This window comes from Pungitius pungitius, chromosome 11 (genome assembly GCF_949316345.1).
Source record: "Pungitius pungitius chromosome 11, fPunPun2.1, whole genome shotgun sequence".
Lineage (NCBI taxonomy): Eukaryota > Metazoa > Chordata > Actinopteri > Perciformes > Gasterosteidae > Pungitius > Pungitius pungitius.
Window position 1 is genome coordinate 10,743,894 of NC_084910.1, and position 23,719 is coordinate 10,767,612.

Genomic DNA, 23,719 nt, shown 5'->3' on the forward strand with positions numbered 1-23,719 from the left:
GAGTCTGGAACGAGCGACGAGTGTGTGACGTCGAAGCAGAATCAAGAAAATAAAGAAACCTATAAATCGAGCCGCCCGTGTCCGTGTGTTACTCCGCACCTCCACCACAGTGGCACCCAACTAGCGGATGGAACCCGGCGATCACCACGCGGAGGGGATGGCGCAGCCGGCGGTCGCGCTCGGGCGGATGCTGGGCGAAATTGCCGCGATGCAGCGTGAGCAAGCGGAGGCCAACCGGCACTTTATGGGGGCGCTCCAGGCCCAGGCGGACCGGCAGACCCAGGTGCTGGAGCAGTTGGCGGCCCGGCCAGGTGCGGCACCGCCGGCGGCGGCTTCCTCGGCCTACGCGGGGGTGGTGCTGCACAGAATGACGCCAGCAGACGAGGTGCAGTCCTACCTCGAAATGTTCGAGGCGATGGCAGGGGCGTGCGGGTGGCCGGCGGACGAGTGGGCGATCCGCCTACTGCCGCTGCTGTCCGGGGAGGCGCAGACGGCGGCGCTGGGTCTGCCACCGGGGGCAAGGCACGACTACGACGGAGTAAGGAGGGCCATCGTGGACCGGCTGGGGCTCTCCCCCGAGGACCACCGGAGGCGCTTTCGGGAGGCGAAGCTGGGGCCGGGGGACCGCCCGTTTGCCTTCGCCCAGCAGCTCAAGGACGCGGCCAACAGGTGGCTGCAGCCGGAGGGCGCGGGCGGAGCACCGGCGGTGGTGGAGAAGGTGGTGGTGGAGCAGTTCCTGCAGGGCCTGCCGCCACGGACCTCGTCGTGGGTCCGATACCACCGCCCGGCGACGCTGGAGGCTGCTGTCACCCTAGCGGAGGACCAGCTGGCGGTTCACCCCGGCGGACGGGGCGACGGCGGAGGCCCGCCCGCGTCACCACCCCCAGTCCCCACGCCGCGAAGGAGGACCCAGCAGCCGGCCGCGGCGTGGCCCCTGCCGACGCCGCGATCACCAGCCCGTACCAGGGGGGCCGACCGTGGGGAATCGACCGGACCCGGCACTCTTTCCGACCCACCGAGAGCGCCTCAACCGCCAGGGCAGGAGTGTTGGAGGTGCGGGCAGCCCGGGCACTACCGGCGGGAGTGCCCCCTGATGGAGGTGGGCCAGACGGTGAGGGCTGCCGGACCTCCAACACCCTCCCCCGGTCCGGGAGCGACGTACTGCGTTCCGGTAAGGATCCAGGGGGGTACATACCAGGCGAGAGCGCCGCTGCGACCGCTCCCTTTAATGGAGGTGCCGTTCGAGCGCTTAGGTATGGACCTTATCGGGCCGTTTCACCGGAGTGCACGGGGATATCGCTTTGTGCTAGTTCTGGTGGATTACGCAACGCGATATCCCGAGGCAGTGCCATTGCGCAACATCTCCGCGAGGAGTGTTGCGCAGGCGCTGTTTCAGGTCATCTCCCGCGTTGGAATCCCGAAAGAGATTCTGACGGACCAGGGCACCTCGTTCATGTCACGTACACTGCGGGAACTTTACGAATTACTGGGAGTTAAGTCTATTCGGACCAGCGTCTATCACCCCCAGACCGACGGGCTGGTGGAGCGGCTGAATAAAACCTTAAAGTCCATGATTCGTAAGTTCATTCACGACGATGAACGTCATTGGGATAAATGGCTTGATCCTCTGTTGTTTTCAGTACGGGAGGTGCCCCAGGCCTCCACGGGATTTTCTCCCTTTGAGCTGCTGTTTGGCAGGAAACCCCGGGGGGTGCTCGACCTGCTTAAGGAACACTGGGAGGAGGGTCCGAGCCCCGGTAAGAACGAGATTCAATACGTCCTGGACCTGCGAGCCAAACTCCACACACTGGGTGAGTTGTCACGTGAGAATTTGCTCGAGGCCCAGGAACGTCAACAACGGCTGTACAACAGAGGAGCAAAGCTGAGACAATTTACACCGGGAGAAAAAGTTCTTGTATTGCTTCCTTCCTCCAGCTCAAAACTCCTCGCCAGGTGGCAAGGGCCCTTCGAGGTCACACGGCGGGTGGGGGACGTCGACTATGAGGTGGTGCGATCTGACAGGGGCGGAGCTACGCAGATCTACCACCTCAACCTCCTCAAACAATGGAGGGAGGCGGAGTCCGTTTCGCTGGTGTCCGGAGTAGCTGAGAGAGAGGAGCTGGGGCCCGAGGTGTCTAAGTCCACCGATCCGACCCGGCTCCACTTCGAGGCCCATCTCTCTGCGGCCCAGAAAACGGACTTAGCCCAGTTGCAAAGTCAGTTTAATGATGTGTTCACTCTCCTGCCAGGTCGCACGGACCTCATAGCGCACCACATTGAGACGTCCCCAGGCGTGACCGTGCGAACACGGCCCTACAGGTTACCTCAACACAAGAGAAAAGTGGTTCAGCGGGAATTAGCGGCGATGCTGGAGATGGGGGTAATAGAGGAGTCCAACAGCGCCTGGTGCAGCCCCATCGTCTAGGTCGCTAAGAAGGATGGGTCTGTGCGGTTCTGTGTGGACTATCGCAGGGTGAATGACGTGTCACGTTTCGATGCCTACCCGATGCCCCGGGTCGACGAACTCCTGGACCGATTGGGCACCGCACGTTTTTTTACGACACTGGATTTAACCAAGGGCTACTGGCAGATTCCCTTGTCACCAGAGTCCAAGGAAAAGACGGCTTTCTCCACTCCGTTTGGGTTATACCAATTCGCCATGCTTCCCTTTGGGTTGTTCGGGGCCCCGGCCACCTTCCAACGCCTCATGGACCGGGTGCTTCGCCCGCATGCTGCATATGCTGCCGCCTACCTGGATGATGTGATCATACACAGCACCACCTGGGCGGAGCATGTGCGGCAGGTGGGCGCGGTGCTGGAATCCCTGAGGCAGGCCGGGCTCACCGCCAACCCAGGGAAGTGTGCAGTTGGGCGGAGGGAGGTACGGTATCTGGGGTACCACTTGGGGGGCGGGCAGGTGCGCCCTCAGGTAGACAAGACCGCGGCTATTGCGGCCTGCCCGCGTCCCAAGACAAAAAAGGAGGTGAGGCAGTTCCTAGGGCTGGCTGGGTACTACAGGAGGTTCATCCCGGGCTTTGCGGAGCTGACCAGCCCCTTGACTGACCTGACCCGGAAAGGTGCCCCAGATCCGGTCCAGTGGACCGAGCGGTGCCAGTGGGCGGTTGAGGGGGTAAAACAGGCTCTCTGCGGGGAACCTCTTCTCCATACACCTGACTTTTCTCTCCCTTTTGTCTTGCAGACTGATGCGTCGAGCAGAGGGCTGGGGGCCGTTTTGTCCCAGCAGGTGCAGGGGGTGGACCGCCCAGTCCTCTACATCAGCCGGAAGTTATCGGAGAGAGAGGCCAGGTACAGCACCGTGGAAAAGGAGTGCCTGGCCATCCGGTGGGCGGTCGACTCCCTGCGGTACTACCTCCTGGGACGCTCATTCACCCTCTGCTCGGATCACGCCCCGCTGCAGTGGCTCCACCGCATGAAGGATACCAACGCCCGGATCACTCGGTGGTATCTAGCTTTACAGCCTTTTAACTTCAAGGTGATCCATAGGCCCGGGACGCAGATGGTCGTGGCCGACTTCCTCTCCCGCCCTCCGGAGAAGGAGGAGGGGGGGGGGGGGGGGGTGTGATTAGCTGCAGAGGGGGGAGGAGAGCTGGGAGGAGGGGTGCAGGGAACGGTGCCGGCAGGTAATGAGCACAGCTGGGATGCATTCAACTAATTGTCTCCCTGTGCTTAAAACCAGTGAACAGATCTGGAGGGAGCGCTGAACCCGACCCGGGAACACGCTGGGAGCGAGTCTGGAACGAGTGACGAGTGTGTGACGTCGAAGCAGAATCAAGAAAATAAAGAAACCTATAAATCGAGCCGCCCGTGTCCGTGTGTTACTCCGCACCTCCACCACACAAACATACCAGATATAAACTAAAAGACAGAAAGAAATGTACTTGTATCGATTCACATACAGAAGTTAACATCCAGGGATCAAAAGATTCCAACGGGGGATTATAAAATATTATTTGGAAGTACGGCTTCAACATTTGATTAATTGGTCCGTCAGATAAGAGAAATTTCAGTATCAATGAAAAGAAAAACAAATGTTTTTCAAGTACTACAGCCAAACATAGTTTGCACACTGTTGCAACTAAGGTGAGAAAGGCTCCTCAGAAAGAAAGAAAGAAAGAAATAATCAAAATAGGATTGTTGCGAAGTGAATGTGGAACACTGTTGACAAGCAAAGACATGCAGTTTTAACCTTTTATTGTTTGGGTACAGTCTATGTACTAATACATTCAATGACATTACAAAAAATAGCTTCATCGCTAAAAAACATCTCTCAGGAAACGTAAGAAGAAAAGATAACAGAAGTGTTGCTCGCGCCTAGATGTCCCAATATGTGAATTGAGAAACATTGAGATGGCAAGAAAAAAACGATGTATCATGTCCCTGACCTGTCCCTGTGTTGAGCAAAGTTGTACAGCTATACAGTTGAACCTGGTCGCTTACTTGAATACATTCCATAGAAAACAGGACCCTGTCAAAAGATTTAGCAAATAAAATACTTGTGAACATCCACTGCTTATCACACTGGCAACAGGAAGTCATATTTTTAAAATCAGTAGTAATGTATTAAGACACATTTTAAGCCCTCGTACTGAGCACTAACCCACTGTTTGTTATTTATGGTTACATATTCACTGTAACGACCAAAAGACAAATAAAAAACTTAAATATAGTAATATTAGACCTCATAAATCAATAGGATGGAAACAGACAAGGGCTCTCATCCCGGTCACACATTAGACACACACACTTAGTTGTCTTATCGTGATAGTTGTTGGAATGTTAAGTAGTCTCTATGTCATAAAACTTTAGATAAAAGATTAGAGACAGATTTGCAGGATGCAACTATCCTACAGTTTTGAAGAATCTACATTGGCATATATGCTCTCTACGTGATCCACACTTTGATCCATCTGATCTGGAGAGGCCTGCAAAGACAGACGGTGGGTTACATATTGGTCTCTGGTTTGTGTCTCCCGTCATCTTAGTATATTGATCGCATGTATCGTACCTCAAAGTTGATGTAAACTGGTTCCTCAATGTCTTTCTGTTCAGAAACTTTGCTGTTCTCTTGTTTTTGGCCCGATGCTTCCCTGAAAAGACAAAAGAGACATAAGCCTGGTTGCATAGGGCTTCATGAGCATGGAATTAAACTTTGCTTCTTCTTTTGCTTATACATAGAAAAAACAAGTAATGTCTACATTGTAATTTGATTTAACAATGGTATCAAGAAACAAACCTTTGCAGTTGTTTCGCTCGGCTGAAATTCAAATAATATCCTGAATCATTCCTGATTAAGGATTCTGACCTGTGCGAAGTGTGAAAATTATATTAGCCATTCATCTATATAAAAATAATTATATAACATATGTTGTATAACATACAACTATTAGTATCAATTCTGCTCGCCTTAAACTCATATTGAAGTTGAAGCTGAGAAACCTTTTTCTTTATAATTTGATTGTAAAAACAGTCCTCTCATCTCTGCACATGCAACACTTGTGAGAGTGAGAAAACAATAATCAAATTCAAACAAATTTATACAAGAAACCATCTCTCATTAAAAAACAAACATTCCATGAGCATTGTATGATTTGTTAATATATTTTTGATCACATATCAGATCAAAACATAAAAAAGTTACCTTTTCCGTTTCATGCCAAGGACGACTCCAACAACAAGAATAAGAACCAGAATTGCAACAACTGGTACAGAGATGGCCACAAGGTTCCGTTGTTCCGTCTTCTTGTTTGGTCCCGCTGTGGACAGTAATATTGTTATAGGAAACCAAATGACATATTTAGATGCATTAAATATTTTAAACATTGTAAACATACTTGTTGTTGCTTCAGAGATGGGAGTTGGCTGTATTTTATCTAAAAAGAAATGTTTTGTTATTTACTTGCATTTAAGCCTCCTTTTCTGACAAGAATCCAAATATTAAATAGCCTTTTAGTCAAGTTGAGGAGTACAGACACAAAATATTTGAATGTGAAAGAGAGAGTAAAAGCCTACCGAGTAAACCTCTCCCACGACCAGTTTCTATAGCACCTGGACATTTGGTAGGAAAATATAAGGTTTTGATGTAATTTTCTTTTTTTCAATTTGATTCATGAAATATAAATAATTTGAAAAATGTGTTACAATGTGTTACAAGTCTTACCAGATACAGAAATGGAGACAAAGTCTTTTACAAAACTGTAGTTGTCCCTCTTTGCAATAACTCTCAGGTAGATGTTTGGGATATTTTCACTGATGTTGACGATCTTGAGGGAGCAGTTTCGTGCGCTTTTATTTCCGACGAGCTGGGTCTTTCCTCTGTACTTCTCAAGCACAAACGTTTCATTTGGGTGAAAAATAAAAGCATTTTGGTCCTTGTCAAAAGTATTAAATGTGCTTTGCTCTGGACTTTTCCAGAAGACCTTCACACTTTCTGTGCATTCGTTTTTTGGAACGGTGAACCGACATTGAATGGTCATGTTTGAACCCTTGGTTGCATTGATATGTCTACTGACTTCAATGTTCCAGCCTTCACCTTAGAACAAAACAAAAACAAAATGTATAATTCATGATTTAAAATCTAAAACAAATATTGACTCACAATGTCACCCACCTTTTGAATAAGACGACAGGATCAATATGAGGGTAAAATCAATCAGGCTTATCACCTTCATCTGATCCAAGGAAGGTATTCTGTAGTTGAACATCCTGAAACTGTGTAGTGGACTCAGTTTTTCACCTTTATCACATCTTGTAGCTTACATGCTTTAAAGTTCTGGTGTTAAACTGCCTTTTTTCTGCAGAAAGTAGATACTCACTGTGAAAGGGACCTCGAGGCTTAGTTGTGCTCTGTCAGTGTGTTTTACATCATGACATCGATGTGAAATAGTTAGGTGTGTTTCCTGTTCATCACGTCACAAAAAAAGGAAGTTGGGACAGAAACGTTCCCTTTGACCGTGAGTTGACTTTCTCATTGAGATTCGGGGGTAATGAGTCCACACTGAAGCCGATGTGCTGCCCCTGTCACATCGTTTGAAAATACAAAAAAACTGCCGAACATAATTGAGACATGAACTTGAAGTGTCCATTTACACACCTGTGATTGAGAAACCATTCTGTTTTTTAAACATCCTTCATTTTGAGTTTTCGAATGAACCATAACGTGTAGATTTGCACGTTAAGAAACAGAGAAAGTTGTGAAGGCTTTAGTTCAACGTTACTAATGCATTAGATTAGATTAAATGTAAAGGATTCGAGAATTGCTCTGCTAGTTTCAAGGGTAACGGGTACACTGAAAACACACCAAAAACACATCTGTCTTACCAAGAGCATAGCTCGGAGGTGAGAATATACAGTTTATGTCTCTTACTGAGACAAAAATCAATTTATCTTTCAAGTTACATTGTTTTAGCTGCAAAAACACAGGCCTTGAAAGCACAAAGGAGGAGTCTCATTCCAGAGAGACAGATACCAACTTGTGTGGTGGAAAGCTTCGTATCAGCCTCAGCTGAACTTTGGAATGCATTGACTGGATTTTAAATTGAGTCCCTATCACTTCCATTTGATCACTGGGAAAACTTTTCAGCCAGCATGGACAGGAGGAATACAGAGATCAATAACCCTTTCAATGGAGACAACGTCAGAAATGTCAAAAGACCGACGTCAATAAACGCTGACCTATTTTTCTTTCAATGCTCTTCACAAAGTGTTTTTAATGCATTTCATGCTTCTGAGAATAATACTGCTTTTATAACTGTTAAGATTACGTATTAAGGAATATAGGTAGTTGCAACAGCAGATATCATACATCAAGAACGCACTCAAATAAATTTCAGCTCATAATTTGATCAGAGGCGTTGTGTTTTCTGTCCAACATATGACACCTCGTATCGGTAGCTTTTCTGATGCTCATTCCCAACATTTCCTACGCAATGACCCATAACAATGTACCACAAAATGAAATTCATTTCACAACTTGTTAGACCACTTCCTGGGTCTGCTGTTTTGTCAACAAAGGCAGGCCAACAAATTGCATGAACAAGTAGGCCTGCTATTACTCAAATCCAGTTTGATGCAGGACGAACTTTGCAACCGTGAAAGAGTATCACGTCTTGTGTCTTGAGGCCCCTTCTCGTCCGTTTGGGGTACTGCGGGCCACCACTTTGTGTTCAGTGCTGTAAAATGAAACCACTAGGTGGAGTGAGATATGCCCACGAATCCAACTCTGGGGCCGGAGTCCACCTGGAATGTGGGCCGCACTTGGATCTCAAGGTGCAGTCACATGACGGACCCCCACCACGCTGCAAACCAGTCGCTCAACGAGACGTCGTTGTGATCCTGGAACAAGTGGAATCCAGCAGGCGGAAGTGAGTCCCGTCTGCTTCCAGATCCCGGTCGCTTCTCCGGGGGAATCCCGTGTTGTCGCGCAGTGGTCTGCGGGAGGATGACAGCTCGCTGTCCGGTGACAATTGTTGCTTCGCTTGAGCGCCGTGTGATCGCGACTACCGCAGGCCCCGATGGAGGACTCGAGCAGCGGGGGGAGGCAGAGGGCCGGAGGGGAGGGGAGTCGCCCATCCGGAGTCGGCTTCCAGAGGAGCGTAGCGGCGGTCAGCTCGCCTGCTCTGTCCGTCGCGCGGCTCACCTTACCCGGGGTCATGGACGCCGAGGGGAGGGTCGACGAGTCCAGGCTCAGGATGCACATTTTTAAAAACGGTAACTCTCTATTCAAACAGATGCAGGTATTACAAAGTGCTTTTCTATCTATATAGCTGTGCTGTACATAAAATAATTATTACAAACTCAAATTACTGATTGGATTAAACATGGAACTGATTTGCAGGTAGTTGCATAGTTTCATTTTATGTGTTTTCACCCTCAACACTGTATTGAGGGCCAATATAATTTTGATCATAAGATAAAATTTAATAAAGATAATCCACATGTGGCTTTAGTTTTCAAGAGAAATCATCTTCACGTGAAGTTTGATGAACAGGGATACTTTGTATCAGATGTCTCCTGAAGCACAATGTAGAGGCAATCAATGAGCATTTCTATGGACAAAGAGGAGAGGAAGTCAAGTGATGCTTGGATTCAGGGCATTAGATGAATCACAGTCGAGCCTTCTCTAACATTGCATTGTACATCTGACCCCCTCCAGCAAAGATCTCCAGCGTGACTTCTGTGTCAAAGCCACAGATACATTTCAGATGGCTGGGATTATTTCGAAGAAATCACATGAGATTCACCAGCCAGACTAAAACATTCACTGAAGTGTGGGAAGCTAAGAAATCTGGATGTGATGGCTCCAGTGCTTTAAATATGTTAAAGCAGTTCCCAAAGACAGTCCTTAGACACCTTTACATAAGAGCTCTCGCTGGAGTAAAATAACACTTTGAATCTTTCATCCATGAAAATGGAATGTGAAAACCCGCCCCCCCTTTTCTTGTGCCTTTTGACCCTATCTGCACATTCCAGCCTTACAAATATGTAAACTGAAGATTAAAGAACCTGCAGAGTGAAACATCATAGATAAAAGCAAGCTAAAGTTCATACCATCTTTGATCAGGGATCAGTGCTTCCTAAGGATTACATCTTTTAACGCTCTATTTACTGCACATGAGTCACTCAGGGTTTATTTTGGTCTGGTAGAGATTGGTTTGACTGCTTCCCAAATTATCCTTTGGCTTCAAAACACTGGGTAAGTCAGTTATATTGACCACTGTAAACTATCAAATGTTTTTTTTATATCCCTGTCCAGGTGGCGTCTGTCCCTCTGAGCGTGGTCTGGTGTGGAGTTTTTTATTTGGGATGTACCCTTGCAGCTCGACAGCTTTGGAGCGCTGTCTGCTGCAGGAGCAGATGACGGAACGTTACCGGGTCATGAAGAGAAAGTGGCAGCAGTTCCTTCCTGTGGCCGTGCGGATGCACCTCAACGGAACGGACGGTAAAAGCCCAAACATGCATCACAATAACGAGTCATACGCCTCTCAAGCGTGTCAACCTTTGATTCTTGTTTTTTTTTTCCCTTTTGCTTATTTGTCTTTTGTTCAAACCTCTTTGACCACATGATCTTGCCTTCCTGCCAGCCGAGTTGGTGGCTGCAGTACGTTACTTTGACCAGAGGGAGGCTCTTGCCCAACAACACACCCACCACCAGTCTGAGGAGGTCAGGGACAGACTGGCTTTCTTGGAGCTTCAGGCACAGGTTAGTTAAACGTGTGGTAGTATAATTAAGATTAAAGCATATTTGGGGGTCATTACAATAGTAATATAATGTATCTTCAGTCAAGTGTGTATGTGCTTAAAAACAACTATTGTCAAATATATTTGACAACTAGTACATTTCTATTACAAGAACAAGACTGAAGCAGTTCACACAGAGATCATAATCAACATGGTTTCTCTTTACTCTTCTTTCCTGTTAACAGATATTGTTTGAGCGAGTCCCGTTTGACCAAGAGGAGCTACGGGAAGCCACAAGGATCATCGACAAGGATGTGGCGAGAACGAACAGAGACCTGAGCTACTATCAGTTAGTGTTTGTCAGCCATTGTTTTGCATTTGAACTATGTGTCAACAGATAGTGTGTGAGATGGGATTGTTGACCCTTGACTCCAGGTTTGTGGGGGTACATCCAGACATTTAGTTTTAAGTATTTAAAAAAGATCATTCCTTTCTGCTCACCTCAGTAAATCTGGAATGTAAAAAAAAGCAATATACTGTGTTAAGTCAGATTGAGGAAGCAACTATCGTCATATCTTACGTTTCTGCTGACAAATGGAGACCAACTCAATGTAGTGCAGATGAAATACGTTTCTTCACTTCACTTTTTCTGCTCCCTTCTGTTTCTGCAGGGGCGAAGGTTCAGCCAACCTGTTGGTTTTGAGGGATATTCTCATCACTTATGCTGCGTTTCACCCAGGTAAGCTGCAGAAATCCTACTGACAATATCAGGCTGCATTACAGGATGTGTCTTGGTCAGTAACTGTTGGTTGTTTGTGCATCACTTCTCATGAATCGATCCAGAGGTCAGTTATGCCCAAGGAATGAATGACCTGTGCAGCCGGTTCCTGGAGGTTCTTAACTCTGAGGTTGACGCTTATTGGAGTTTCTGCTGCTACATGGAGAAGTTCTCCAAGGACTTCAGGGCTGATGGTCTGCACAGGAAAATAGGTTGGATGACTAACAACAAATGTCACTTAATTTCTATAATACATAAAATGAGATTCCTGAATGGAATTACTTGATTTGACCTCTAGTGGTAAAACAAAGGTATTGAAAACACGCTTTATATATTCAAGTACAGGGTGTATTAGATTCATACGGAATGTACACTTTTCTGAAAGTCTTTGTTTTTCAGTAGGTCTTTGATGCTAAATCGACCATTCTTAAAAAAAAGGACAAAACCATAATAAAATCCATCCAGAACAAAATCTTCTGTTGGGAACAGATTTTACCGTTGTCCATGAGTTTAGATTCTGCTGGTGAAGCATTGGGGTTTTAATCTTTTTTAGAGTTGGAGGCAGCCCTGTTGAAGGAACTGGACCCTCATCTGTACACTCATTTGGTCACAAACTCCATGGAGAGCTTCACCTTCTGCCACAGGTATATCAACAAAGGTCTTAGCTCTCATTCTCTATACCTGACTATGGGTTTTTATGTGTTACTGTTCCACTTGCCCATTTCTTTTGTGTGTGTGCCTGGGTTGTGCGTCCCTTAAGGTGGCTGCTGCTGGGTTTCCAGAGGGAATTTGAACACAGTGATGCATTACGTTTGTTCGAGATCCTGAGTTGTGACCACCTGGAGCTCATCTCCCAGCAAGTAGACCAGGCACGTTATAAGGAAAGACTTGCACAAAAATGCAGCACAGGTAAAGCAAAACTCTAATAAACAAGGCTACATGTGGAGGAATAGTTGGCTCTATTAAATGCCTGACTTTAATGCAGCGATGTGTCTTTGCAGAGGACAATTCAGAGTCACAGCTGCAAGCCATCAACACTGACTTCACCTTTGAGCTCTTCATCTGTGCAGCCATCCTGTTGGAGAACAGAGAGTTTCTCCTGCGTTGCCGTGATGAAGTACAACTTATACAGTTTACAAGCAGGTGAGATCTAAATCTCATGACATTTAAATCTTATCACATTACAACGGATTATGTTTTGTTATGGGTTGGATAAACTTGTTTTTTTTTGTGCAGCCTTCAGGGAACACTGGAACTGAACAGCACGCTAAAGAAAGCAGAGCACCATTTGTACAACTACTGCAAGAGCTGTGCTTGGGACTACATGAACGGGTGCTGTAAAACAGACAAAAGCCAAGAAGAGGACTTTCTGTATCAACTCCGCAGTTTATTTGTTTTAAGGTGAAAGCTACTATTCAGATATTTGATGTTAAACTCATGAAACTGTTTGTTTTGTAACCAGATACATATCATCTATTTTTTCTTTTTATTTCTGAGGACACTCTCTGATTGCTGCTGATCTTTCCTTGTATCTGTTTATTAGTACATTAGATCGGTTTATTATAAATGTACAGTATTTATTGGGGGAAAGCTGACCTGCTGCACCAACTGTGATTTATTTTGGTGGCCCTTCTCAACTGCAGTGAAAATAAAAGGGGAATATCTCAGTAGGAGATAGGAATCACACTTTAGAGGATGTTCTTCCCAGGTTGTGCAATTTTCCACTGCAAATACAAAACTACAGCTCATTGGGCATGTGTGAAAACTAAGATCTGGCTTGACTCAACAGGTGGTGTGTAACAAACCGCAGTTATATTTAAGGCAAGATGGTCTCCGAGTCAGAGAGGCCCATGTAACAAGAGTAGAAATCTAGGTTTTTTTCCAGCTCTGTAAGAGGGTACGAGGAGGGTATATGCCCGCACTTCTGTCTTTTTAAAATGAGAACAAAACATTTACACTATATGAATAAAAAAAATGTATACCTCAATAAAATGATTGTTTACTAAATGACAATATCAATGTACAGTTTGCATATTTACCCTACATAATACAGGAAGTCAGTTCTGACTTTGATAATAATATAATGAATAACTAAGTGCAATGAATAGATTGACTGGTATAAAAATGTGGGATGCAGAAACAAACAGTACATGTCTTTTAGCCATTATATTAATCCATACGGTGAATATTAAAATGTTGTTCAGTCGATGTGCATGAACAACATTATCACACAAGCCCTAAAAGTACGATTTTAAATGGTTTCCTCTCATTTACCCCGTTCACACACGCAATCAGCAGCACAGCTGTACATTGTCAGACACCCCACAAATACTCTAAATGATCTATGTCAGATTATTAATTGCAAATGGTTTAGTAGTTAAGTCCTTGTCAGTTTGCTTAGCTTAGCTGGCAGAGGGCTACATAAGTGACAGCAGCAAGCGTTCTTTCAAAGAAATCCAGTAAATGAGCTGACACATGGGCCTAGAACTTTCCCTGGTGAAGTTACCTGACACCCGTATGGGCTCTCCCTGCATGCACAGTGCACTATATACACCGGAGAGCAGGCACACTCGTCCTTTTAGTCCGCCCGCCAGGAGAGGGAAAGGAGCTCTAGATAGAATGAGATGAAATAGAGAGTATTAATCCGAAGGAAAGTCACGTGTCAGTTTCCTTTAGCATTAAGAGATTCTTTAAACTTGAGAGAGTTGTGTGCGAGGCTTAAACTCAGTCTTGAACTTCTGACAGCACAAGGTAACCCCTCAAGTAGCCTGTCACCCTACTCTGTCTTGCTTGCTGCTTTGAAAGTCTAATGTGCATTGCATGGTTTTTGTAGAATCTGTGAGGAGAACCACAAAGTTGAGTGACTGTCCAGTGAAAAAAAGTTTTCCCAACATTGTCAGTCGGATCTTCAGGAATGCCTCAACCAAATGAAGCTGAATTGCATGAATGTGCCAAATTGTTGTGAGTGAAACAATTTGACCCAGACCACAGTGTTGTATTCATGTTCCAAAAAATAGTACAAACTGTACATGATGCCTTTTAGTATTGGGCAACAGAACATGAAGTGAAGCAACACTGTCAGCATTTAGTATGTCAGCATTTTCTCTGAACGAAATGACAATTGATGATTCAATTGGGACATTTCAGAGAACAGGGTTCAACTGTCACCTGTTAAGCATGCAGAAGATAATGAAAATATTTCTTTAAACTTAAATAAGTCAGTTTTGTTCTTGGGATTTGTGTAATATAAATGTGGACTTAAGCTTGTTATCAGTTGGTGTTTTTCTCCGCTTTCAAAAAGTTACATTTCATGCAAAGAAACTTTTGTTAAGTTCTTCTTTTATTAAACACTAGTTACTGTATCTGTTTTATTAGGAAGCAGATTTGCCTACTAAACACTAAGACACCTTCCACTCATTGCGCTGATGCTTAATATAGTGACGGTAAGCTATTTGGAGCCAGCTGTCGGAACATAGACACACTGATCACTATTCCAGGATGAGTACATCACATTTCACCAGCCCGACTGTTGCTGAGGGAGTAGGGAAGAGAGAAACTTTGAAAAGTTAATTAAAGGTCAGTGTGACATCCACTTATCACTTGGTCTGAATTGTCGGAAGGAGATTTAGGCTACTACACCATGAATGGTCATGACCATGAGCCTCATGTTGCCTTGCAACTTGCAGACTTATGTAACATGGGACATGTATATCTTTGCAGATAAACCCATAGTTGATATACATGTGTACATAGTGCACAGGTGAGTACACATTGCATGAATGATACAGAAAGGAAACACAACTCCAAGTAGGAAATTACTATCACACAAACGGAGAATAATTCTATAAACGTTATTCAGTTAAGGTGAAATGAAAAACTCATTGATTTCATGTTTCTTCTTCTATGTAAGATGTCTAAAGGACCAGCAGTCGGCATTGATCTGGGAACCACATATTCCTGCGTGGGCATCTTCCAGCATGGTAAAGTGGAAATCATTGCTAATGACCAAGGAAACAGGACCACGCCAAGCTATGTGGCCTTCACAGACACTGAGAGATTGATTGGGGACGCTGCCAAGAACCAGGTGGCCATGAACCCAACCAACACTGTATTTGGTAAGAACTGCAACACCCAAAAGACAACTAACCCTAGCCATCAGAAACAATGATCCAAAATAACACATCACTTATAGTGCTTTGTTTTCTTCTCTTACATCTCCTCTAGATGCCAAGCGTCTAATTGGTCGTAAGTTTGACGATCCTGTGGTGCAGTCAGACATGAAGTACTGGCCCTTCAAGGTTGTGAATGATTCAGCCAAACCTAAGGTGGAGGTTGAATACAAGGGTGAGATAAAGACCTTCTACCCTGAGGAGGTGTCCTCGATGATCCTAACCAAGATGAAGGAGATCTCTGAGGCTTATCTCGGGAAGGTAGATGACAATAAGGGTTCACAACCTATGCTTAGAACAACAAAGGGTAGTTTAGTTTTATGAGGGTGGCATGGACAAGCTGCAGGTATCATCTGAAGGTACCTGGTGTTTATACCTCTTACACTTGACAGTATCACAAATGAAAGCCCATAAAATCCTAGTAATTTCCTCTGCCTCGAAACACATTGTGAGTAAATGTCTCCTGAAGTGCCCAGTTCATGTTTGCCTTGTGGGGATAGAGTTTAAAAAGTAGAATAATTTCAACACACAAATGATATTTATTAAGCTCCTACTGTCTTCCCAGACGGTCACCAATGCAGTTATCACAGTTCCTGCTTACTTCAATGACTCCCAGCGCCAAGCCACCAAAGATGCCGGAACCATTGCCGGTCTTAATGTGCTGCGTATCATCAATGAGCCCACTGCTGCAGCCATCGCTTATGGCCTGGACAAAAAGGTTACTTACTAACACAATGCAAATCTTAAACTCTTCTATGCTGCTATTCTTAATCCTCACCATTTATTTTAGGTTGGCGGTGAACGTAATGTCCTGATCTTTGACCTTGGAGGTGGTACTTTTGATGTGTCAATCCTTACTATTGAAGATGGCATCTTTGAAGTCAAATCCACAGCCGGGGACACCCACTTGGGGGGTGAGGACTTTGACAACCGCATGGTTAACCACTTCATAGCTGAGTTTAAACGCAAGTTCAAAAAGGAAATCAACAACAACAAGCGAGCTGTGCGTCGTCTACGCACAGCTTGTGAACGTGCCAAGCGCACCCTCTCCAGCAGCACTCAGGCCAGCATTGAGATAGATTCCCTCTACGAGGGAGTCGATTTTTACACCTCCATTACCAGAGCCCGTTTTGAAGAGCTCAATGCAGAGCTGTTCCGTGGGACCCTCGAGCCTGTGGAGAAGGCCTTGAGGGATGCCAAGATGGACAAGGCCCAGATCCATGACATTGTACTGGTGGGTGGCTCCACACGTATCCCCAAGATTCAAAAGCTGCTGCAAGACTTATTCAATGGCCGTGACCTCAACAAGAGCATCAATCCTGATGAAGCAGTGGCCTATGGTGCAGGTGAGTCTCTTTACATGAATGTATTCAAATTTTCTGGTTATATCACTTTTTCAGTAGTCGTTCAAACATTATTATGGGGATTTACATTGAAGCATTCTTGTTTTCATGACATTAGTTTCACCACTTCACTCTTTACAGCTGTGCAGGCAGCCATTTTGGCTGGTGATAAGTCTGAGAATGTGCAGGACCTGCTCCTGCTGGATGTCACACCCCTGTCCCTGGGAATTGAGACCGCTGGAGGAGTAATGACTGTTCTTATCAAAAGGAACACAACCATTCCCACCAAGCAAACCCAGACCTTCACCACCTACTCAGACAACCAGCCTGGTGTGCTTATTCAGGTAGTTCTAAAGAAACAACATTTCGCTTTGTGTTGCTCTCCAAATGTATTACTCCTGAAAGTATGTGTTGATGCAGAAAGAATTGAGTTGAGTAACTGCTTGCAGGTTTATGAAGGGGAGAGAGCCATGACCAAGGACAATAACAGCCTGGGCAGATTTGAGCTGACCGGTATTCCACCCTCTCCCAGAGGTGTCCCTCAGATTGAGGTCACCTTTGACATTGACGCCAACGGCATTTTGAATGTGTCTGCAGTAGACAAAAGCACTGGAAAAGAAAACAAGATCACCATCACAAATGATAAAGGTATAGGGCTCATATTGAATGAGTATTAAATCAGAAGCTGATGGCACAGCTGAAGGATTGCTGCACATTAACAAAGAAAAAAACAATATCACACAGAGGGTACGATTTGTGTATCATTTATTTTATAGGGCGGTTGAGTAAGGAGGACATTGAGCAGATGGTACAAGAGGCAGAACAGTTCAGATCTGAAGACGAGGCCCAGAGAGAGAAGGTCACTGCCAAGAACTCCTTGGAGTCTCTGGCCTTCAACATGAAGAGCACAGTGGAGGACGAAAAGCTCCAAGACAAGATAAGCCCTGAGGACAAAAAGTCCATTGTAGACAAGTGCAATGAAGTAATTTCCTGGCTGGACAGGAACCAGGTAAAAACACTCTTGAGTGAACTATGAGTCTTGATGAAAAACATGGTTCCTCTTTTTCTCATGAGGGCAGATAGATGTCCTCAATAATTTTAAACAATGTGGAGCAAATCCGCAATATCCTTTTCCAATTATTTACATTGAACAAACCACCACCATCCATAATAATCAACCCTTTTTTAGGTGACAATAAATTCTTTGGGATTTGTTTTTCTTAGACGGCAGAGAAGGATGAGTATGAACACCAGCAGAAGGAACTGGAGAAGGTGTGCAACCCCATCATCTCCAAGCTGTACCAGGGTAGCACGCCGGGAGGGATGCCAGGAGGGATGCCCGGTGGATTCCCTGGTGGAGCTGGAGGCGGCTCCTCCTCTGGCCCAACTATCGAGGAAGTCGACTGAAGACTATGCTGACAGTGCTTTTATCTCAAATTCCAACATGCACGTACTGCCTTAAAGCTATTTACTTAGCCAGAATCGACATGCAATAAATATGTACTGATCACAGGCTTGTTATGTTATACACATTGTGTCATCAACATCATGTTTGTTCACAAAATTCTATTTCTAAAAAACTAAATCAGACACGCATTTAAAATATTCAGTCACATAAGACATAGTCAGAAACTGGCTGTTGTTTATTATTTTGGTCAGCTGTGATATTTTGCATGAGGTATTCGAACATTAAATCAATGAACATCACCAATGGGAGGTTGGTTGTTGCTTCTTACTGAATGATTATGCAACTTGAGTAGGACAAACACAATCATAAACATTTATATAATCCCATGTGCTTATCACCAGATGTCCTCTTCCCAGACCTATCACAGTCATTGCTGTGTGGTGGTGGGGCGGTCAGGGAACTCATGGAACTCAGGGTCAAGCATGCATGTGAGACTCATATAAAAGCCAGTTTCCCACACCAGTGACAGAGGAAAGTGCATCATCATTGAGACATGGCCATGTTGTTGCTTATCAGTTGTTTCGCTCTCGTGGTCTCTACACTGGGTGAGTGAGTTGAAGTATGCCAGGACATTCATTATCTGTTGAACATTTTTCTTACACACCATTTGGAAGTTAAAAAATGCAAATTATTCCTGGTATATATGCCCTTGTTGTCGGACAAGCAGATTCATTTTTAATTGTGTAATTTGTCAGGTTGTGGAGTACCTGCTATCAAGCCCCAAGTGAGCGGATACAACAAGATTGTAAATGGGGAGAATGCCATTCCTGGGTCATGGCCATGGCAGGTGTCTCTTCAGGTAGCCTAAGTTATGCCACCTTCTAATTTCTACAATCCCAAACCTTTGGTAATATAGAAAATGTCACTAAGAATTCACTTTCACTTACAGGATGGTCGTGGATTCCACTTCTGTGGAGGATCCCTGATCAACCAGAACTGGGTTGTAACTGCCGCTCACTGCCGTGTGTCGTGAGTAATGCTGACGTGTTCCACATCCACATGAGCAACAGCACAACCTTGCTATCTCTGTAAGCTCTCCTATGTTTGTTTTTCTTCCCACCAGACCAAGCAACCACCGTGTTATCCTGGGTGAACATGATCGTCAGTCCAATGCTGAGCAAATTCAGGTCAAGACAATTTCCAGGGTAAGTAATATAAAACATAATCATGATTTTCTTTTAAAAAATAGACATTTCCTGGTTGGATGTGTCATTTCAAAACTGCATCATATCTGCTACTGATATTTGCGCACGTCTCCGTCCAGGCCATCTCTCACCCCTACTACAACGCCCAGAACTTCAACAATGACGTCACCCTCCTGAAGCTGTCGTCCCCAGTGCAGATAACATCCCGCGTGTCACCTGTGTGCCTGGCCTCCTCCAGCACCAGCATCCCCTCTGGAACCAAATGTGCCACCACTGGGTGGGGCAAGACGGGCCAGACCTGTGAGTGAGCAGTCACCATTCAACATATACACACAGGGCAAATGCACAAACAGATGTTCCATTTCCACAGAGGAAAAATACATAGGCATTGTGTGAAGTATTTATTTATGCAGCGGCAGCCTCATTTTCATTTCTTCTTCTCCTTTCTCAGCGAGCCCCCGCTACCTCCAGCAGACTGCGCTGCCTCTGCTTAGCCCTGATCAGTGCAGACAGTACTGGGGTTACAATAGAATCACTGATGCTATGATCTGTGCTGGTTCTTCTGGGGTATCCTCTTGTCAGGTAACAATAATTTCAACCCCTGAAATGCAGTTTTTTCAGTTTTTATTCTTCGAAAAGCTGCAAGCTTTAAGTTGGTTAAAAACTATTTTTCATCATTAAGTAATGTATAGTAGTGTATATATTCGCAAAGGAAAAATGACTTGCTGCTGTATCACAATTGTAACTCATCGTCAATCATTTGTTAATGATTAACAAACAACACATAATATCCAAATTTGTAATGGTATATATATATATATATATATATATATATATATATATATATATATATATATATATATATATATACATATATATATATATATATATATATATATATATACACACATTTCAATTCAATAGTACTTTTAGAAATATATTTACTGAGAAAAATAGTGATCAGTAGTGTTCAATACTTATTTTACCCGCTGTAAATGTAAGTAAATATAGCCTTCGAACCATTAGTAAAACAAGTTACACAGTGGATGTAGCAGATTGTCTTAATCACAAAGTGGTTTTTTTTATCAGCATATCTGTTTTCCTGTCTTTGTATTGCTCACATCCTGTATGTACTTTCACAGAACCCCTCTTGATGTGTTGTTATTAAGCTATGTTAATTCTGTTTTATTCTATTAGATGCTTTATAAAAAGATTTACATACACATTTTTCTCATTTCAGGGTGACTCTGGTGGACCTCTGGTCTGTGAGAACAGTGGCACATGGTCCCTTGTGGGTATCGTATCCTGGGGTACCTCAAACTGCAATGTGCGCACCCCTGCAGTGTATGCACGTGTGTCCTACCTACGAGGATGGATCGACCAGATAGTTGCTTCCAACTAGCATGCAAACAAAGAAAATCTGCAATACAGAAGTGCATCATCCTGCTAATCACTGCGATCAGTTGTGAACCTCTCTCTGTTGGCTTTGAGTGGTAGCAACTACTTGCTGTGCTGCTTTGTTGCATATGTGAGAAATGACACATTAAATATACAACTTTGAAATAACACCAGATTTATTTTTATTTTTGAAATTTGTGTGTGTGTGTGTGTGTGTGTTTGTTGAGTGGGATAGGTGAAATGCAGGACTGCAGCATTCCTAAAATAAATAAATGAAAAGCAGTTTAAGATTTGTTTGGGTTTGGAAAAAGACTATACCTCTTATTAGTGTTCTAGTTATTTCGTCCATTAACTTAATGTTCTGCATTCTTTAGATAGGGCACCACCTGAGAAGGAGAAACATCAAACAGATAACTTAATTTCTTTACTTTTAATGGCTGTGAGGGATCAGGGTATGCATTAAGCGAGAGCAGGTAAAGTGGAAAAAATAGGGACTTTATTCACCCAAACTATTTACAAATTAGGATGGATAACAAAATCAAACAGAGGGACAACCCAGAATAACTAAATAAACACATACTTATAAATTCAACCTAATTAATTGAACTTCAAACAACATAGTGAGTGTTCTACGGAAAAACTACACTACTGACCTCTCTGCAAACTGCGAGTTTATACTGTGTCCAGTCCATAGGTGTGAAGGCATTTCTCCTCTGCAGGACTGTTGGGAAGGCTCCCGACATCGTCCTTCTTGCTGTTGCAGAGTGGAACAACCAAATTATCCAATTGAATTGACCTGAGATGCAGATGCTGGAGGGCGGTTGACTGTGAACCACTGATTGCCAGACAATATTTCTTCTCTTTACCTTGATTTAGTTCAGTCAAAACCATCTCAATGTATTGCAATGAATATTCTGATAACTTTAACCTGAAGATTGTGTATTGCACAATCAATGAATGCAAATTGGTAATTAGTACAGTTACATATTGTACATGCTTCTCCATCCCTCCTGTCGAGAGATGTTTTAATTCAAACCATGGCTAAAAAATAGCTGCATCTCTCTAAAAAAGTATTTTACTGTGCATTTGTTTGCATGTTTACTTTTATTTGAATGTCTTCATTTTCCATTATACTTTGAATACTTGACGTGTTGCACTTCAAAAGAGGGATAGTCAGGGACGTTTGTGGTTTCCTGTTACAACCCAATCCCAACCCAATGCAGTATATTTATAAGTTGCTTGTTTTTTGATACTTTACTGCTGTCATAGGCTTGGTGCAGGTGGAAGCAGGACTCAGACGTAGAGTTCCAAAGACTAGGCATTCTCTAATAATTCCAACAAGGCAAAAAACACCACCAGGGACCAGGGATAAACAGGGAAACAAACAATGACCTGGCAAGGGACATAAGCCACATAGGGCTTAAATACACAAGGAAGGTGCAGGTGATTGGACACAGGTGGAAACAATCATGGACATAGCAGACAATCACCAGGGAAGACATGACAAGGCAAGAAGTGAAGCTTTGTCTCTTGGTTACGTATGTAACCTTCGTTCCCTGAAGGGAACGAGACGCTGCGTAAAGACACTGTGGGAACGCCCCTGCGTGACCGTGTCATGAAGCACGTGTGAAATCTAACCAATGGCGAGCTGGTATGTCATAGGCAGGGACGCCGGACCAGGGCGCTATAAAGGGACCCGAAGGGCAGGACCATTCATCTCTGAAAGGCCGAATCGAGTGCCACGGGAAGGCCGGGAGTATGGCAGAACGTTTATGCAGCGTCTCGTTCCCTTCAGGGAACGAAGGTTACATACGTAACCGAGAGACGTTCCCTCTCAGGGAACTCGAGCTGCGTAAAGACGCTGTGGGAACCCTATACCCACTCACCATATGAGCAAGTGACCGTGGTGTCAAGTTTTAAAAAGGCACACTCAGACGAGCACCTGTGCTCCAGGTGTAGCGTTAAGGCCAAGGTGGTAAAACCTCACGAACGTGTGGGGAGAGGACCAGCCTGCTGCCATGCAAACGTCATGTAGCGATACTCTTCCCGACAACAGGGCTTTAGAAGCCGCCATACCCCTAGTAGAATGGGCCCGGACAGCCAAGGTGTGGGCTGGCCAGCCGATTCATAAGCAAGTGTGATGGCCTCAACCACCCACTTGCTCATCCTCTGCTTAATTACCGGGCCGCCAGTGTTTGGGAGGCCCGAAACACACAAACAGCAGTTCGGAGAGCCTACACAGGGAGGTCCTGCGGACGTACAGGTCTAGGGCTCTGAATGGGCAGAGGAGGTTAAGCTTCGCCTGGTCCGACGCTTTTTCTTCTCAGGAACGGGGGAGGACAGAAAGTCTGCAGCACAATAGGCCCGACCGTTGCGGACGGGACCTTAGGAATGTAGGGAAGGGGGGGGGGGAAGGAAGAAGAACGCCTTCACCATACCGGGTGCAAATTCCAAGCACGATGGGGCCACCAAGAGGGCTTGCATATCTCCAACTCTCTTGAGGGAAGAAATAGCGAGCAGGAAGGGGTCTTAAGAGCCACATACTTCACTGCAACCTGGAAGCGGGATGCCAGCGGGTGTCCCCAGAGAACGCCCGTCTAGTGGGGCATGGGCTCCCGACAGGGCCGTCACATATACTTTGATGGTGGACGGGAATAAACCTGTGGCAAAACGCTCCGGCAGGAACTCCAGTACTGAACAGACTGGGCAGTTAACTGGGTCCAGCTGTCGTTGCCCACACCAAGTGGCAAAGCCTTCCTCGTGGCGGGGGCTCTGGAGTGGCGGATGGTCTCCACAACTTCGGTCGAGAGACCGGTGTAACCCACATTAAAATATGACATAAACGGTTGAAAGCCACATGAATAAATGTAAGTTAGTTCATCAAAAAGTTAATTAAAAATACTCATACAACAATAATTCAATGTCTTGGATTAAAAGTGTGCCGTCAGGAAATCTGTCGCTGCCCCTTCTAAGAGACTTGCGACGCTAGACGCGGCACGTCTGGCGCGAAAACAGAGACCGGAAGCAAGAGAGGAGAGGGAGCGTAGCTTGTTGAGCAGAGAGAGAAAAGTGTTAAAATAGATTTTTTGCAGTTGATAAATATAATCTAACCGGTCGGAAACTGACGGGGATTTTATGAAAACTGAGCCACACCGGTTTGGTCAGATATTTTTGCTTGGTTTGAAGCTCGGTCGGAGCGAAGATTTGTCTGCAGTGTGCGG

At 45.0% G+C, this 23,719-nt stretch overlaps 4 protein-coding genes and 1 long non-coding RNA gene across 8 annotated transcripts; 3 read left to right on the top strand and 2 right to left on the bottom strand.

The window, feature by feature from the left end:
• Positions 1–4,202: 4,202 nt before the first annotated feature.
• Positions 4,203–7,356, bottom strand: LOC119197492 (uncharacterized). 3 transcript variants are annotated; one of them, XM_037453855.2, is made up of 9 exons: positions 6,834–7,356; positions 6,629–6,729; positions 6,179–6,550; positions 6,031–6,066; positions 5,853–5,891; positions 5,660–5,774; positions 5,255–5,323; positions 5,027–5,108; positions 4,203–4,943 (listed from the first exon to the last, which is right to left on the bottom strand). In XM_037453855.2, the coding sequence occupies exons 2-9, from the start codon at positions 6,720–6,722 to the stop codon at positions 4,866–4,868; spliced, it is 885 nt and encodes a 294-aa protein (XP_037309752.1). In that variant the 5' UTR covers positions 6,723–6,729; positions 6,834–7,356; the 3' UTR covers positions 4,203–4,865. The 3 variants fall into 3 exon arrangements, with proteins under 3 accessions (XP_037309752.1, XP_037309755.1, XP_037309753.1); XM_037453858.2 differs by lacking the exon at positions 5,255–5,323; XM_037453856.2 differs by lacking the exon at positions 6,834–7,356 and having other exon boundaries at positions 6,629–6,816.
• Positions 7,357–8,254: 898 nt separating this feature from the next.
• Positions 8,255–12,995, top strand: si:dkey-238d18.4 (TBC1 domain family member 15). Of its 2 annotated transcripts, none has more exons than XR_009957093.1 (10): positions 8,255–8,727; positions 9,773–9,958; positions 10,101–10,219; positions 10,443–10,546; positions 10,869–10,936; positions 11,041–11,187; positions 11,529–11,619; positions 11,736–11,884; positions 11,961–12,118; positions 12,212–12,349. XR_009957093.1 is itself a non-coding variant. In XM_037453822.2 (10 exons), the coding sequence occupies exons 1-10, from the start codon at positions 8,532–8,534 to the stop codon at positions 12,378–12,380; spliced, it is 1,371 nt and encodes a 456-aa protein (XP_037309719.1). In that variant the 5' UTR covers positions 8,283–8,531; the 3' UTR covers positions 12,381–12,995. The 2 variants fall into 2 exon arrangements, 1 of the variants encoding a protein (XP_037309719.1); XM_037453822.2 differs by having other exon boundaries at positions 8,283–8,727; positions 11,977–12,118; positions 12,212–12,995.
• Positions 12,996–13,542: 547 nt separating this feature from the next.
• Positions 13,543–18,194, top strand: hsc70 (heat shock cognate 70). The gene is made up of 9 exons (XM_037453805.2): positions 13,543–13,726; positions 14,886–15,090; positions 15,200–15,405; positions 15,710–15,862; positions 15,935–16,490; positions 16,629–16,831; positions 16,937–17,135; positions 17,264–17,496; positions 17,712–18,194. Exons 2-9 carry the CDS (start codon positions 14,886–14,888, stop codon positions 17,892–17,894), a joined length of 1,938 nt encoding a protein of 645 aa, XP_037309702.1. The 5' UTR covers positions 13,543–13,726; the 3' UTR covers positions 17,895–18,194.
• A 115-nt stretch (positions 18,195–18,309) lies between these two features.
• Positions 18,310–20,666, top strand: LOC119197495 (chymotrypsin-like protease CTRL-1). Its single transcript, XM_037453862.2, has 7 exons — positions 18,310–18,500; positions 18,651–18,754; positions 18,845–18,924; positions 19,019–19,100; positions 19,220–19,400; positions 19,552–19,682; positions 20,341–20,666. The coding sequence occupies exons 1-7, from the start codon at positions 18,449–18,451 to the stop codon at positions 20,500–20,502; spliced, it is 792 nt and encodes a 263-aa protein (XP_037309759.1). The 5' UTR covers positions 18,310–18,448; the 3' UTR covers positions 20,503–20,666.
• A 32-nt stretch (positions 20,667–20,698) lies between these two features.
• On the bottom strand, positions 20,699–21,246 carry LOC119197505 (uncharacterized). The gene is made up of 3 exons (XR_005114415.2): positions 21,152–21,246; positions 20,852–20,884; positions 20,699–20,757 (listed from the first exon to the last, which is right to left on the bottom strand). It is a non-coding gene; the product is annotated as an uncharacterized LOC119197505 (long non-coding RNA).
• Positions 21,247–23,719: the final 2,473 nt, after the last annotated feature.

Coding starts and splice junctions, on each gene's coding strand:
- hsc70 (XM_037453805.2), top strand. CDS start 14,886: ATGTCTAAAGGACCAGCAGTCGGCATTGATCTGGGAACCACATATTCC. Junction 15,091..15,199: donor CCCAACCAACACTGTATTTG/GTAAGAACTGCA, acceptor CATCTCCTCTAG/ATGCCAAGCGTCTAATTGGT. Junction 16,491..16,628: donor AGCAGTGGCCTATGGTGCAG/GTGAGTCTCTTT, acceptor CACTCTTTACAG/CTGTGCAGGCAGCCATTTTG.
- LOC119197495 (XM_037453862.2), top strand. CDS start 18,449: ATGGCCATGTTGTTGCTTATCAGTTGTTTCGCTCTCGTGGTCTCTACA. Junction 18,755..18,844: donor CATGGCAGGTGTCTCTTCAG/GTAGCCTAAGTT, acceptor TTTCACTTACAG/GATGGTCGTGGATTCCACTT. Junction 19,401..19,551: donor GGGCAAGACGGGCCAGACCT/GTGAGTGAGCAG, acceptor CTCCTTTCTCAG/CGAGCCCCCGCTACCTCCAG.
- si:dkey-238d18.4 (XM_037453822.2), top strand. CDS start 8,532: ATGGAGGACTCGAGCAGCGGGGGGAGGCAGAGGGCCGGAGGGGAGGGG. Junction 10,937..11,040: donor TTATGCTGCGTTTCACCCAG/GTAAGCTGCAGA, acceptor GAATCGATCCAG/AGGTCAGTTATGCCCAAGGA. Junction 12,119..12,211: donor CTTATACAGTTTACAAGCAG/GTGAGATCTAAA, acceptor TTTTTTGTGCAG/CCTTCAGGGAACACTGGAAC.
- LOC119197492 (XM_037453855.2), bottom strand. CDS start 6,722: ATGTTCAACTACAGAATACCTTCCTTGGATCAGATGAAGGTGATAAGC. Junction 6,551..6,628: donor CCTGTCGTCTTATTCAAAAG/GTGGGTGACATT, acceptor TTTTGTTCTAAG/GTGAAGGCTGGAACATTGAA. Junction 5,109..5,254: donor CGAGCGAAACAACTGCAAAG/GTTTGTTTCTTG, acceptor TTGTCTTTTCAG/GGAAGCATCGGGCCAAAAAC.